This window comes from Protobothrops mucrosquamatus, unplaced genomic scaffold (assembly GCF_001527695.2).
Source record: "Protobothrops mucrosquamatus isolate PMUCROS unplaced genomic scaffold, P.Mucros_1.0 scaffold7107, whole genome shotgun sequence".
Classification (NCBI taxonomy): Eukaryota; Metazoa; Chordata; class Lepidosauria; order Squamata; family Viperidae; genus Protobothrops; species Protobothrops mucrosquamatus.
In genome coordinates this window covers 1-16,373 of record NW_015392915.1, presented here as the reverse complement: position 1 = coordinate 16,373, position 16,373 = coordinate 1, and the positions used below count along the sequence as shown (strand labels likewise).

Here is a 16,373-nt window from a genome sequence, read left to right as displayed (position 1 = left end):
GTAATTTTGAACGGTCACTATACGAACGGTTGTAAGTTGAGGTCTATCTGTAATACCGAGGGTTGTTATGGTAGTATAATAATAAAATAAAAAGATCTAAAGTCCATTACAAACAGAACAAAAAAATTGACCGTAATGTAAACTCTACCTTAATATTTCAGCAACAGCAGCATGAAGAAATTTCGGCCAAAAAACTCCGGCTAACCAAGCCCAGCAAATCCGCCGCCCTTCATGTAGATCTTTGTAAGGCCACATCGCCCGCTGATGCGTTGCAGTATCTTCTTCAGTTCGCTCGAAAACCTGTAGAAGCTGAAAGCGTGGAGGGCGTCGTGCGAATCTTGCTGGAACATTATTACAAGGTAGGCCAATTCTGTGGGGGGAGAAACTTGACTATGAGCCAGCAGTGTGCAGCAGCAGTCAAAAAAGCTAACACAATCCTGGGTTGTATAAACGGAGGCATAGAATCAAGATCACACGAGGTATTAGTACCGCTTTATAAAACCCTAGTAAGATCACACCTGGAATACCTCAGCCAATTTTGGTCACCATATCACAAAAAAGATGTTGAGAGTTTGGAAAAAGTTCAGAGAAGAGCAACTAAAATGATCAAAGGCCTGGAGACTAAAACATACGAAGAACGGCTGCGGGACTTGGGTTTAGCTAGTCCAGGGGTAGGCAACTTTGGCTCTTTTATGACTCGTGGACTTCAACTCCCAGAATTCCTGAGCCAGCCATGCTGAGGGGAAAAGGAGAGGTTTCCAAGCTGAGCCATGCTGGCTCAGGAATTCTGGGAGTTGAAGTCCAGGAGTCATAAAAGAGCCAAGGTTGCCTACCCCTGGGCTAGTCTAAAGAAAAGAAGAAATAGGGGCGACATGATAGTGTTCCGGTATCTGAGGGGCTGCCACCAAGAAGAGGGGGTCAGATTATTCTCCAAAGCACCAGAGGGCAGGACAAGAAACAATGATTGGAAACTGACCAAAGAGAAAAGCAAACTGGAATTAAGGAGAAACTTCCTGTCAGTGAGGACAATCAACCAGTGGAACAGCTTGCCACCAGAAATCGTGGGCGCTCCATCACTGGAGATTAAGAAGAGGCTAGACAGTCACTTGTCTGAGATGGTATAGGACTGTAGGTTCTCCTGCTTGAGCAGGGGGCTGGACTAGAAGACCTCCAAGGTCCCTTCCAGCTCAATTCTGTTCTGAAACCATGTTTGAGATTTACAGGTAATCCTTGATTTATGACCACAGTGGAAACTGGGATTAATGGCACATTCCACCTGCGTTCCCCCTTGCTCTCTGCTATCCATCCGTCCATCCTTTTATCCTTTTATCCTTTTGCTTATCATATTGATGGACAGGTAGTCCTCGACTTATCACCACAATGGAGCCCAAGGTTTCTGTTGGAAAGTGAGACCATTGTTCAGTGAATTTTGCCTCATTTTACGACCTTCGTTGGCGCAGTTGTTAAGAGACTCACTGCAGTTAAGTTAGTAAAGTACGGTAGTTGTTAAATATATCTCTGGCTTTCCCGTTAACTTTGCTTGTCAGGAGGCTGAAAAAGGGGACCACGTGATCTCCCCCTGGGGCACTGCAACTGTCATAAATACGAACCAGTTGTCAAGCATCTGAATTTTGATCACGTGATGATGTGGGTGCAGCGACGGTCATGTGAAAAATGATCATAAGTCCTTTTCAGTGCCATCACTTTGGAGAGTCACTGAACAGTCGGTTGTAAGTTAAGGATTACCTGTATTATTCTCAATTGCTTTGTTATTGTTTATTTTTCTATTAGCTTACTTCTGTTTGCACTCCTTTTATTTTCTTCCTTTTTATTATTGTAAGCAGCCGAGAAGAAGCCCATGGCGAGATAGGCAGCGACTAAATTTGACAAAATAAAATAAATATCTGGAAAATTTGTCATAATAATAATAGTAAAGTTGGAAGGGACCTTGGAGGTCATCTAGTCCAACCCCCTGCTCAGGCAGGAAACCCTATACCATTTCTGACAAATGGCTGTCCAGTCTCTTCTTAAAAACTTCCAGTGTTGGAGCATTCGCCGCTTCTGGAGGCAGGTTGTTCCACTGGTTAATTGTTCTCATTGTCAGGAAATTTCTCCTTAGTTCTAGGTTGCTTCTCTCCTTGATTAGTTTCTATCCGTTGCTTCTTGTCCTGCCTTCAGGCACCTTGGAAAATAGCTTGACTCCCTCTGCTTTGTGGCAGCCCCTGAGATACTGGAACACTGCTATCATGTCACCCCTCGTCCTTCTCTTCATTAAACTAGAGACATACCCAATTCCAGCAACCATTCCTTATATGTTTTAGCTTCCAGTCCCCTGATCATCTTTATTGCTCTTCTCTGCCCTCTTTCTAGAGTCTCAACATCTTTTTTACATCGTGGTGATTATCAAGCTGTACAATCGATAAGTGTGACCATACCCGATTTTATGACCTTTTTTTGGCACAGTTGTTAAGTGAATTATGTGGTTGTTTAGTGAAGTGCACACCTGGTTTATCATGCAACAGAGCCAGCTGGGAAGGTGGCAGGCAAGAGGATATTTTGACACCCTTCTCTTATCACCCAGGAAAATGATCCCTCTGTCAGACTGAAAATTGCTTCCTTGCTGGGCCTACTATCCAGAACTCCTGGTTTTTCTCCCGACTGCATTCTGGACGATGTCGTTAATACCCTCCAAACTGAAAGTAAGTGATTTTTTTCCCCACAACTAAAGAATTGTTTCATGATATGTAAAGCATGTGAGGCAATGAGGTTCCTGGAGTCACCATGAGTGAGTTGTGTGGCCAGGTATGTTTTCAGAAAGAAAGAAAAGAGAGAGAGAGGGAGGGAGGGAGGGAGAAAGAAAGAGAGAGAGAGAGAAAAAAAGAGAAAGAAGGAAAGAAAGAAAAGAGGGAAGGAAGAAAGGAAAGAAAAGGAAGGAAGGAACGAAAGAAAGAAAGGGAGGAAGGAAAGAAAAGAGAAAGAAAGAGAAAAAGAAAAAGAAAGGAAAGAAAGGAGGGAAGGAAGGAAGGAAAGAAAGGAAGGGAGGAAGGAAAAAAGAAAGAAAAAAAGAAAGACAAAGAAAGAGAAAATGAAAGAAAAGAAAGAAAGAGAAAGAAAGAAAAAGAATGAAAGAAAAAGAAAGAAAGAAAGAGAAAGAAAGAAAGAAAGAAAGAAAAAGAAAGAAAGAAAGAAAGAAAGAAAGAAAGAAAGAAAGAAAGAAAGAGGAAAACTCTGTGCGGGTATGTCTGTGTGTTTGTAGAATATGGCACTAATAAAGTAACAGGTAGTCCTCAACCTATGACCACAATTGAATCCAAAATTTCTGTTGCTGAGCAAGGCAGTTGTTCAGTGAGTTGTGTCCCATTTTGGGACCTTCTTTGCCATAAAACGAGTTACTATAATTGTTAAGTGAATTGTGCAATTGGGAAGCGAATTTGGCTTTCCCTATTGACTTTGCTTGTGCTGGCTGGGAAGATTACAAACTGTGATCACATGATCCCAGGACAGTGCAAGTACATGTCAGGTGCCAAAGCGCTGAATTTTGATCATGCGACCGTGGGGACGCTGCAGTGGTCCTACATGTGAAAAAGGGTCATAAGTCAGAATAACAGTTGGAAGGGACCTTGGAGGTCCTCTAGTCCAGCCTCTCCTCAAGCAGGAAACCCCATTCCATTTCAGACAAGTGGTTGTCCAATCTTTTATGGATGGATGGATGGATGGATGGAATAGATAGATAGATAGATAGATATGAATAGATAGATAGATAGATATGATAGATAGATAGATTAGATGATAGATAGATAATGAATATATATATATATATATATATATTATCTTGATAGAGATAATGAATAGATTAGATGGATGGAGGGATAGATAGATAGATATGAATAGATTAGATGATAGATAGATAATGAATATATATATATATATATATATATATATAGATAGATAGATAGATAGATAGATAGATAGATAGATAGATAGATAGATAGATAGATAGATAAGAGATGAGCGAGAGAGTAGATAAATTAGATGATAGAGATAATGAATAGATTAGATGGATGGATGGATGGATGGATGGATGGATGGATGGATGGATAGATAGATAGATAGATAGATAGATAGATAGATAGATAGATAGATAGATAGATAGATAGATAGATAGATAGATAGATAGATAGATAGATAGATGATAGATAGATAGATAGAGGTGGAGTTTGCTCCCTGTTTACATAAGTAGCCTTTTTCTATAGCATGGTTGTTGCGCTATGTCTTCTTCTGAGTAGATGTGGCTTTTGGTTTGTTTTCCAGAGTCTCACCAAGTTCTGGCTCAGCTTTTGGATACTTTGCTGGTGATTGGGAATGAGCTTCAGGAAAACCCTGCCGTCCGAGGGCGTCTTGTAGACGTGGCATGCAAGGTAATTCAAGATGGTCAGCCAGCGAAAAAAGTCAGCATAAGAGTTTTTTTTAAGTTATTTGACTGTATAGATCAGGGGTCTTCAAACTTGGACCTTTTATGACTTGTGGACTTCAACTCCCAGAATTCTATTATTAATAATAATAAATTGGAAGGGACCCTGGAGGTCATCTAGTCCAACCCCCTGCTCAGGCAGGAAACCCTGTACCATTTCAGACAAATGGCTGTCCAGTCTCTTCTGAAAAACTTCCAGTGCTGGAGCATCCACCGCGTCTGGAGGCAGGTTGTTCCACTGGTTAATTGTTCTAACTGTCAAGAAATTTCTCCTTAGTTCTAGGTTGCTTCTCTCCTTGATCAGTTTCCACCCATTGCTTCTCGTCCTGCCTTCAGACGCTTTGGAGAATAGCTTGACTCCCTTTTCTTTGGGGCAGCCCCTGAGATACTGGAACAATGCTATCATGTCCCCCCTCGTCCTTCCCTTCATTAAACTAGACCTACCCAATTCCAGCAACTGTTCCTTATATGTTTTAGCCTCCAGCCCCCTGATCATCTTTGTTGCTCTTGTCTGCACTCTTTCTAGAGTCTCAACATCTTTTTTACATCGTGGGGACCAAAACTGGATGCAGGATTCCAAATGTGGCCTTACCAAGGCATTGTATTGACCTCATGTGGACCTCAACTCCCAGAATTCCTTAGCCAGCCATGCTGGCTGGGGAATTCTGAGAGTTGAAGTCCACAAGGCTTAAAGTTGCCAAAGATGGACATCCCTGATACAGATCAATGTTTTTCAACATTTCTTCCTGCCACGATGTATAATAATCGTTTATAAGGGTATTGTGGTCCCTCCTGACCTCCAGAAAGCAGAAAAAAATCATGGGGCAATCTACTTTTCCCTTTTTGCTCCGTAGCATCTGACAGATTCCTCCCACGGTGTAAGGAACAAATGCCTGCTCCTGATTGGCTGTCTGGGGACAGTGGAGAAAGCTGCCTCGAAGGAAGGGGAACGCCAGTCTCCCAAAGACGTGCAGAAGATCATAGGGGATCACTTCAACGACCAGGATCCACGCGTTAGGACTGCAGCTATCAAGGCTATGGTAGGTCTGCCTGAGAAGAATAGTGGTTTAGAAATAATAATAATAATAATAATAATAATAATAATAATAATAATAATAATAATAATAATAATAATAATAATAATAATAATAATAATAATAATAATAAAGTTGGAAGGGACCTTGGAGGTCATCGAGTCCAACCCCCTGCCCAGGTAGGAACCCTACACCATTTCAGACAAACGGCTGTCCAGTCTCTTCTTAAAACAGGGCTTAACTCTGGCAGTTCTCAGGAAAAAAAAATTCCTTGGTCTAGATCAGGGGTCTCCAAACGTGTCAACTTTCAGACTGGTGGACTTCAACTCCCAGAATTCCCTAACTGGCTGTGGAATTCTGGGAGTTGAAGTCCACGAGTCTGAAAGTTGACAAGTTTTGGAGATACCTGGTGTAGATGTAGAAGTAGAGGTTAGCCCAGGGGTGGGGAACCTTGGCTCTTTTATGACTTGAGGACTTCAACTTCAGTCCTGCTGAAAAACCAGAAGTGCTCATTTTCTGTAAATTCATTGTAAAATGTGGTCTTGCGATTGCGGGGTCCTGCAAACGTCTGTAAATGCAGCCGTGTTGCCCGTAGTTTGGTCACCCTGATTGTGGAGGGCTCCCCACTGTTGAAACTTCAGAACTAGGTTGTAGCTACCCGCAAGGTGGGTCCATCATAGCTTTGAACAGTCGCTAAGCGACCAGTCATAACTTGAGGACCATCTGTACTGGACCTTTGTAGTAATGGGCTATGGAAATATAGCCAAAATCCCATAACATTTTGTTAGAAATTCTGTATTCAGAACAAAGTGTACAGTCACCATGAGTTTTTCTCCTCAACTGCAACAGGAGTCGGGAAAACTCTACTCAGAACAAAAAGACATAGAGTATATATATATATATACCATAGATGCAAACTTATAAACACTGCCCTCTACTGATGGGCTGTAGTTGTTGCACAAAATACATGCAAACATGTATTCCAACACATTTTCATGTTGTTTTGCAAAAAACCTTATGTTCTTTGAATTGCTATAATAACAGTCTGGTGTTCGTTTGTTTTTCTATAGTTGCAGCTTCACGAGAGGGGATTAAAGTTGCAGCAAGCCATTTATAACCAGGTAATGATTACATGCTATACCAGTTTAGCAAAGGGCTCTAATATTTGATGAATCCAAGAGAAATATTAAGGAGGTCTGCTTTGATTAGGTTTTGGTCTAGTGGTTAAGGCACCAGATTAGAAAGTGGGAGATGGTGAGTTTTAGTCCCACCTTAGGCATGAAAGCCAACTGGGTGATTTTGAGCCAATCACTAGGAGACGGTGACTTCTAGTCCTGCTTAGACAGGAAAGCCAGCTGGGTGACTTTGGGCCAGTCATCAGGAGACGGTGAGTTCTAGTCCTGCTTAGCCATGAAAACCAGCTGGGTGACTTTGAGCCAATCACCAGGAGATGGTGAGTTCTAGTCTTGCTTAGATATGAAAGCCAGCTGGGTTACTTTGGGCCAGTCACCAGGAGACGGTGAGTTCTAGTCCTGCTTAGACACGAAAGTCAGCTGGGTGACTTTGGGCCAGTCACCAGGAGACGGTGAGTTCTAGTCCCGCCTTAGCCATGAAAGCAAGCTGGGGATGCTGCAATGGTCATAAGTGTGAAAATTGGTCACAAGTCACTATTTCCAGTGACGTTGCGACTTCGAATGGCCACGAAACGAACTATTGTAAGTCGAGGACTTCCTGTAACGGCGAAATGGCCGGCCGCTAATAACCTCCTGGAAATCTTCCATTTCAGGCTTGCAAACTCTTAATGGATGATTACGAACAGGTCCGCAGTGTAGCGGTGCAGCTCACCTGGGTCCTGAGCCAGCTTTACGCAGAAAGGTACGTGCAAGTGTTAGGTCGTTCCACAGGAAGGAGAGCATGTAAACAGGATTGGGAGAAGCTCTGTTGGGAAGGGAATTTTGGGAGTTGAAGTCCAGACATCTTAAAAGTTGCTGTGAAAGTCTGGTGTACAGATAGCCCTCGGAGTTGTGAACCTAATGGAGCCTAATAAAGCTAAAACTAATAAAGAAGGTCAGGGGTGTTACCCAGTTTTAGGATCTTTTGGGGGGTAGTTGTTAAGCAAATACAGGTAGTCCTTGACCCACGACCGCAGCTGAGCCCAAAATTTCTGCCGCTAAGTGAGACACATGTTAAGTAAGTTTTGCCCCAGTTTTACAACTGTTTTTGGCCACAGTTATTAAGTGAATCTCCGCAGTTGTTAAGTGAGTCACACGGCTGTTAAATGAATCCGGCTTCCCCCATTGACTTCGCTTATCAGAAGGTCGCAAAGGGGGATCACGTGACCCCCTGGCACGCTGCGACCGTCATAAATATGAACCAATTGCCAACCGTCCGAATTTTGATCTCATGATCGTGGGGATGCCGCTACGGTTGTAAATGTAAAAAAACGGTCATAAGTCGCTTTTTTCAGTGCAGTTGCAACTTTGAACGCACTAAACGGAACTGCGATAAGTCAAGGAATACCTGTAATATCATTTATCTCTCTGTCTCTCTTTTCTTGCTCTCTGTCTGTCTCTCCCTCTTCTTGCTCTCTGTCTCTCTCTATTTCTGTCTCTCTTTCTCGCGCTCTCTGTCTCTCCCTTTGTCTCTCTCTTTTCTCGCTCTCTGTCTGTCTCTCTGTCTCTTTCTCTCGGTCTCTGTCTCTCTCTGTCTCTCTTTCTCGCTCTCTCTGTCTCTGTCTCTTTTCTCACTGTCTCTCTTTGTCTCTGTCTCTCTCGCTCTCTGTCTCTGTCTCTCTTTCTGTCTCTCTCTGTCTCTGTCTCTCTTTCTCGCTCTCTCTGTCTCTGTCTCTTTTCTCGCTCTCTGTCTGTCTCTCTCGCTCTCTGTTTCTGTCTCTCTTTTCTCGCTCTGTCTCTCTCTTTGTCTCTCTCGTTCTCTGTCTCTCTCTTTTCTCACTCTGTCTCTCTCTGTCTCTGCCTCTGCCTTTCTCTCTCTCTCTGTCTCGCTCTCTGTCTCTGTCTCTCTCTTTCTCGCTTTCTGTCTCTCTCGCTCTGTCTCTTTTTCACTCTCTGTCTCTGTATCTCTTTCTGTCTGTCTCACTCTTCGTCTGTCTCTCTCTCTGTCTCTCTCTCTGTCTCTGTCTCTTTTCGCTCTCTGTCTCTCTATGTCTGTCTTTCTCTCTCTCTGTGTCTTTCTGTCTCTCTCTCTCTCTCCCTCCCTCTCTCTCTCTCCCTCTTTCTTTCTCTCTCTCTCTCTCTCTCTCTTTCTCTTTTTCTCTCTCTCTAGCATTGTCCCCATCCCATCTTCCAATGAAGAAATCCGGCTGGTTGACGATGCATTTGGGAAGATCTGCCACATGGTCAGCGATGGCTCCTGGGTGGTGAGAGTCCAGGCGGCTAAGCTATTGGTAAGGGCTCTCTCCTTCTTCTTTTCAAGTTGCCAAGGTGATCATAACTCACCTGCCAGCGGGTCCATATGAAATCCAAAATGCTTCCTTGTTCTCTCTCTTTATGGTCCATTTGCCTTTGTGCTGAGCTTCAGAAAGTCCCACCCTGAAGCTCAAAGGGATGAAGGGAAGCCTGGGAGAAACTAAAAAAAATGGCTCCATTGTTGAGTCTCTTTTATTTATATGGGGTGAAAAAAAGGTGTTGGGCGTACTGCAACATCCTTTGAATATCTGTGAAATAAGAGACTGGGTTATTCTAAAGCAGGGGTCTTCAAACCTGGCCCTTTTATGACTTGTGGACTTCAACTCCCAGAATTCCTCAGCCAACATGGGGGAACTATGGCCCCTTCATGACTTGGGGACTTCAATTCCCAGAATTCCTCAGCCAGGCACTCTGGCTGAGGAATTCTGGGAGTTGAAGTCCACAAGTCATAAAAGGGCCAAGTTTGAAGACCCCTGTTCTAAAAACAGGCTCTCTCCAAATTTGGCAACTTCAAGACTTAACAAGGAACATAGAATAATAGCACTTCAACTCCCAGAATTCCCCAGGAATTCCCCAGGAATTCTGGGAGTTGGAAGTCCATAAATCTGAAAGTTGCCAAAATTTGGGGAATCTCTGTTTTAAAAAGGACACATTCTTAGCATCACCCAGTTTGAAATGACTTGAAACTCTCTACCCACCTACCAGATGCGAGTTAAATAATTGTCTTAACGTTCATTGGGATTAAAATGAAATTTCTGATGAATGCTGATGAAAAATTTCTGTTTTTCCCACCTGTTTTCCAGGGGTCTATGCAGCAAGTCAGCTCTCATTTTTTAGAACAGACCTTGGACAAGAAACTGATGTCAGATTTGAGGGTAAGGCATTCTGTTCTGTTTTGTGGCTGGAGCTTATACCTGTATTTCCAAACCCTGGGAGTCTGGGGGCTGCACAATTTTTTTTTAAATGTTTTATTGATTTTTAACGTATACCTTAATATTTGGTAAACATCGTGTTGTCTGGGTTAATGTTTAAAAAACAATAACAATTAATTTCTATAATTCTAGAGTCCATATGATAGCTTTGCTTGATTTCCTCTTCTTCCAATAACATTCTCTTCTGCCAACCTTAAATTAATACAATTCTTATTTAAATAAATGACAATTAAATATAAACATTTTTTCTCACGTTTCTGCAAGTAATAACCGCATCAATATAAAGCTTCTTGGGAGTCTGGAGGTGGCACAATTGATTCTTTTGAATCCTTTCTGATTTTGTTTTATTATTTTACTCTTCCCCTACTCCAGGGGTAGGCAACCTTGGCTCTTTTATGACTCGGGGACTTCAACTCCCAGAATTTCTGAGCCAGCATGGGGGAACTATGGCCCCTTCATGACTCGTGAACTTCAACTCCCAGAATTCCTGAGCCAGCATGGGGGAACTATGGCCCCTTCATGACTCGTGGACTTCAACTCCCAGAATTCCTGAGCCAGCATGGGGGAACTATGGCCCCTTCATGACTTGTGGACTTCAACTCCCAGAATTCCTGAGCCAGCATGGGGGAATCTATGGCCCCTTCATGACTTGTGGACTTCAACTCCCAGAATTCCTGAGCCAGCATGGGGGAACTATGGCCCCTTCATGACTTGGGGACTTCAACTCCCAGAATTCCTGAGGCAGCATGGCTCAGCTTGGAAACCTCTCCCTTTCCCCTCAGCATGGCTGGCTCAGGAATTCTGGGAGTTGAAGTCCACCAGTCATAAAAGAGCCAGGGTTGCCTATCCCTGCCCTACTCCTGCCCTACTCTACTTTACTGTACACGCTGTCATTATTTTTACAAATAGCTCAAGGTGGCAATCCTATCCAACACACCTTTCTCCACCTTTTTTTCCTCACAACAACAATCTTGTGAGGTGGGGATTGGGCTGAGAGAGAGAGCACTTTGGGAATGAAAAGAGCAGCTGAGCAGTCCTTGCTTAGCGACCGCATTGATTTACCTAACAACCACGATAGGAAGCCCCAGAATTTCCATCGCTAAGCAGAGCAGTCGTGTGAGGACGGTGGAAATTCCGGCTCTTCTCGTTAAGCGAGGACTTAAGCTGGAGGCTAAAACATAGAAGGAACGGTTGCTGGAATTGGGTGTGTCTAGTTTAATGAAGAGAAGGACGAGGGGGGACATGATAGCAGCCTTCCAATATCTCAGGGGCTGCCCCAAAGAAGAGGGAGTCAAGCTATTTTCCAAAGCCCCTGAAGGCAGGACAAGAAGCAATGGGTGGAAACTCATCAAGGAGAGAAGCAACTTAGAACTCAGGAGAAACTTCCTGACAGTGAGAACAATTAACCAGTGGAACAACCTGCCTCCAGAAGCTGTGAATGCTCCAACACTGGAAGTTTCTAAGAAGAGATTGGACAGCCATTTGTCCGAAATGGTGTAGGGTTTCCTGCCTGACCAGGGGGTTGGACTAGATGACCTCCGGGGTCCCTTCCAACTTTTTTATTATTATTATTATTATTATTATTATTATTATTATTATTATTATTATTATTATTATTATTATTATTATTATTATTATTATTATTATTATTTTATTATTTTATTATTATTTTATTATTATTATTATTATTATTATTATTATTATATGGTATAGGGTTTCCTGCCTGAGCGGGGGTTGGATTAGATGACCTCCAAGGTCCCTTCCAACTTTTATTATTGTTGTTGTTATTATTATTTAAAAGAAACGGTTGGAAGGTGTTAAAATGTCTGACTTCCTTGACGGTTTGGCCCACAGCGAAAGCGCACGGCTCACGAACGGGCGAAAGAGCTGTACAGCTCCGGGGAATTCTCAAGCGGCCGGAAATGGGGGGACGATGCCCCCAAAGAAGAAATAGACACGGGAGCCGTGAACCTCATCGAATCGGGGGCCTGCGGTGCTTTTGTTCACGGCCTGGAAGACGAGATGTACGGTGAGTGGCAGCCCCTTGAATCTTTTTGGGGGGGATGGGGGGAAGCGGTCCTCGTCTCCTAGAAAAAGTTTCCTTTCCTTCGTTTCTCTGCCTTTCATCCGGTTTCTAGCTCTTGATTCAGTTAAATGTCGCTCAGTTCTCCAGGTCAGGGTTGTCCCAAAGGTGCTTTTTTCAGGAGGCAACTGGGCTCCCTTGTTTTTCTTTGAAGACGTTTTGCTCCTCATCCCAAGAAGCTTCTTCCGCTCTGACTGGATGGTGGGGAAGGGAAGGATTTATACTCCTTTCAGACAGAGGTCTTCAAACTTGGTCCTTTTAGGACTCGCGGACATCAACTCCCAGAATTCCTCAGCCAGCACAAGGGAACGATGGCCCCTTCATGACTTGTGGACTTCAACTCCCAGAATTCCTCAGCCAGCATGGGGAAAACTTTGGTCCCTTCATGATTTGTGGACTTCAACTCCCAGAATTCCTCAGCCAGCATGGGGGAACTATGGCCCCTTCATGACCAGTGGACTTCAACTCCCAGAATTCCTCAGCCAGCATGGGGGAACTATGGCCCCTTCACGACTTGGGGACTTCAACTCCCAGAATTCCTCAGCCAGCATGGGGGAACAATGGCCCCTTCATGACCTGTGGACTTCAACTCCCAGAATTCCTGAGCCAGCATGGGGGAACAATGGCCCCTTCATCACTCGTGGACTTCAACTCCCAGAATTCCTCAGGCAGCATGGGGGAACTATGCCCCCTTCATGACTTGTGGACTTTAACTCCCAGAATTCCTCAGCCAGCGTCATTTGCATCCTTTTAGAGAGTCGTTGAGGCCACTTGGAGGTTTATCTGTGTCCTCAGGGTCACCTGACTAGTGAAAATAGGTGTGCTGAAAGGAGTTCCAAAAAGGCTCCACACCCATTTGCACCATTCAGGTAACCCTGAGGACATAAATAAATCTCCAAGTGGCCTCAACGACTCTCTAAAAGAATGCAAATGACGCTGGCTGAGGAATTCTGGGAGTTGAAGTCCACAAGTCATGAAGGGGCCATAGTTCCCCCATGCTGCCTGAGGAATTCTGGGAGTTGAAGTCCACGAGTGATGAAGGGGCCATTGTTCCCCCATGCTGGCTCAGGAATTCTGGGAGTTGAAGTCCACAGGTCATGAAGGGGCCATTGTTCCCCCATGCTGGCTGAGGAATTCTGGGAGTTGAAGTGCCCAAGTCATGAAGGGGGCATAGTTCCCCCATGCTGGCTCAGGAATTCTGGGAGTTGAAGTCCACAAGTCATGAAGGGGCCATAGTTCCTCCATGCTGGCTCAGGAATTCTGGGAGTTGAAGTCCACCAGTCATGAAGGGGCCATAGTTCCCCCATGNATGGCCCCTTCATGACTCGTGGACTTCAACTCCCAGAATTCCTGAGCCAGCAGGGGGAAACTATGGCCCCTTCATGACTCGTGGACTTCAACTCCCAGAATTCCTGAGCCAGCATGGGGGAAACTTTGGCCCCTTCATGACTCGCGGACTTCAACTCCCAGAATTCCTGAGCCAGCATGGCTCAGCTTGGAAACCTCTCCCTTTCCCCTCAGCATGGCTGGCTCAGGAATTCTGGGAGTTGAAGTCCACGAGTCATAAAAGAGCCAAGGTTGCCTACCCCTGCCCTACTCCTGCCCTACTCTACTTTACTGTACACGCTGCCGTTATTATTTTTACAAATAGCTCAAGGTGGCAATCCTATCCAACACACCTTTCTCCACCTTTTTTTCCTCACAACAATCTTGTGAGGTGGGGGTTGGGCTGCTGAGAGAGAGCGCACTTTGGGAATGAAAAGAGCAGCTGAGCGGTCCTTGTTAGTGACCGCATTGATTTACCTAACAACCACGATAGGAAGCTCCAGAATTTCCATTACTAAGCAGAGCAGTCGGTGGAAATTCCGGCTTTTCTCGTTAAGCGAGGACTTAAGCTGGAGGCTAAAACATAAGGAACGGCTGCTCTAATTGGGAATGTCTAGTTTAATGAAGAGAAGGACCAGGGGGGACATGATAGCAGTCTTCCAGTATCTCAGGGGCTACCCCAAAGAAGAGGGAGTCAAGCTATTCTCCAAAGCGCCTGAAAGCAGGACAAGAAGCAACGGATGGAAACTCATCAAGGAGAGAAGCAACCTAGAACTAAGGAGAAACTTCCTGACAGTGAGAACAATTAACCAGTGGAACTACCTGCCTCCAGAAGCGGTGAATGCTCCAACACTGGAGGTTTCTAAGAAGAGACTGGACAGCCATTTGTCCGAAATGGTGTAGGGTTTCCTGCCTGAGCAGGGGGTTGACTAGATGACCTCCAAGGTCCCTTCCAACTTTATTATTATTATTATTATTATTATTACTACTACTACTACTACTAGTAGTAGTACTACTACTACTACTACTATTATTATTATTATTATTATTATTATTATTATTATTATTATTATTATTATTATGAAATGGTGTAGGGTTTCCTGCCTGAGCAGGGGGTTGAACTAGATGACCTCCAAGGTCCCTTCCAACTTTATTATTATTATTATTATTATTATTATTATTATTATTATTATTATTATTATATGGTATAGGGTTTCCTGCCTGAGCAGGGGGTAGGATTAGATGACCTCCAAGGTCCCTTCCAACTTTTATTATTGTTGTTAGTGTTATTGTTATTATTATTATTATTATTATTTAAAAGAAACGGTTGGAAGGTGTTAAAATGTCTGACTTCCTTGACAATTTGGCCCACAGCGAAAGCGCACGGCTCACGAACGGGCGAAAGAGCTGTACAGCTCTGGGGAATTCTCAAGCGGTCGGAAATGGGGGGACGATGCCCCCAAAGAAGAAATAGACACGGGAGCCGTGAACCTCATCGAATCGGGGGCCTGCGGCGCTTTTGTTCACGGCCTGGAAGACGAGATGTACGGTGAGTGGCAGCCCCTTGAATCTTTTTTTGGGGGGTGGGTGGGAAGTGGTCCTCGTCTCCTAGAAAAAGTTTCTTTTCCTTCGTTTCTCTGCCTTTCATCCAGTTTCTAGCTCTTGATTCAGTTAAATGTCGCTCAGTTCTCCAGGTCAGGGTTGTCCCAAAGATGCTTTTTTCAGGAGGCAACTGGTCTCCCTTGTTTTTCTTTGAAGACGTTTCGCTCCTCATCACAAGAAGCTTCTTCCGCTCTGACTGGATGGTGGGGAAGGGAAGGATTTATACTCCTTGCAGACAGCTGGTCATTTGCCTCCTTTTAGAGAGTCATTGAGGTCACTTGGAGGTTTATCTGTGTCCTCAGGGTCACCTGACTAGTGAAAATAGGTGTGCTGAAAGGAGTTCCAAAAAGGCTCCACACCCATTTGCACCATTCAAGTGACCCTGAGGACATAAATAAATATCCAAGTGGCCTCAACGACTCTCTAAAAGAATGCAAATGACGCTGGCTGAGGAATTCTGGGAGTTGAAGTCCACAAGTCATGAAGGGGCCATAGTTCCCCCATGCTGGCTGAGGAATTCTGGGAGTTGAAGTCCACAAATCATGAATGGACCAAAGTTTTCCCCATGCTGGCTCAGGAATTCTGGGAGTTGAAGTCCACAAGTCATGAAGGGGCCATAGTTCCCTTATTCTGGCTGAGGAATTCTGGGAGTTGATGTCCATAAGTCCTAAAACGTCCAAGTTTGAAGACCCCTGCTTTACAGCCTCCAAAGAGAGAATTCCGGCATTTCCTTTCTCCATCTCTGACACGCCCTCTTGATCTATTTTTTCAGAGGTCCGGATTGCCGCCGTGGAAGCCCTTTGCATGCTGGCCCAGTCTTCGCCCTCTTTTGCCGAGAAGTGCCTCGATTTTCTGGTCGACATGTTTAACGACGAAATTGAGGAAGTGAGGCTGCGGTCGATTCACACCATGAGGAAGATTTCAAACAACATCACCCTGCGAGAGGATCAGCTGGACACAGTGCTGGGGGTCTTGGAGGCAAGGATTTCCCCCCCATCCCCAAATCCTTTTTTAGTTTGGGCTTCCTTTGGAATTGATTTCGCTTTGATCATTTGATTTCAGCGGGAACGTTGTTATGATCGTGACATGATCAATGTCGTCGTTTTCATTCGGTCGGGATAGGCTCCCCATGAACCAGCCTCAAGAGCAGAGTTGAATTCTGCTTCCTTGAGTTGTGGCTTAACCTTCCAACTGCTCCTCAATTCTACAGGTCCTAACTGCGTCACCCTTTGAACCCATTAGAACCTGTTCTTTGAGATCCTTGTCACTCAAGGTCGCCTTCCTGATAGCCATAACCTCCGCCAGACGCATCTCGAAGCTGGCAGCTTTATCTGTCAGGGAAGACCTGTGCACGTTTCACGAAGACAGGGTGGTTCTCAGGTTGGATCCTTCCTTTATCCCTAAGATCAACACAGTGTTTCATAGGGCACAGGAGACTTTTGCCCCCGTCCGTCACATGACCTGGAACGGCAATGGCACACATTGGACGTCCGCAGGGCC

The 16,373-nt window shown here is 44.5% G+C and overlaps 1 protein-coding gene across 1 annotated transcript; it reads left to right on the top strand.

Annotated features, from left to right (window-relative positions):
* Window positions 1-161: 161 nt before the first annotated feature.
* On the top strand, window positions 162-15,851 carry LOC107300446 (integrator complex subunit 4-like; the record flags this gene model as incomplete). Its single annotated transcript, XM_015829770.1, has 10 exons — window positions 162-359; window positions 2,582-2,699; window positions 4,312-4,418; window positions 5,326-5,511; window positions 6,576-6,626; window positions 7,292-7,380; window positions 8,788-8,908; window positions 9,734-9,805; window positions 11,717-11,891; window positions 15,646-15,851. Coding segments are annotated over 10 exons (1,323 nt in total), but the record flags the coding sequence as incomplete, so codon positions are not given.
* Between the last annotated feature and the right edge of the window lie 522 nt (window positions 15,852-16,373).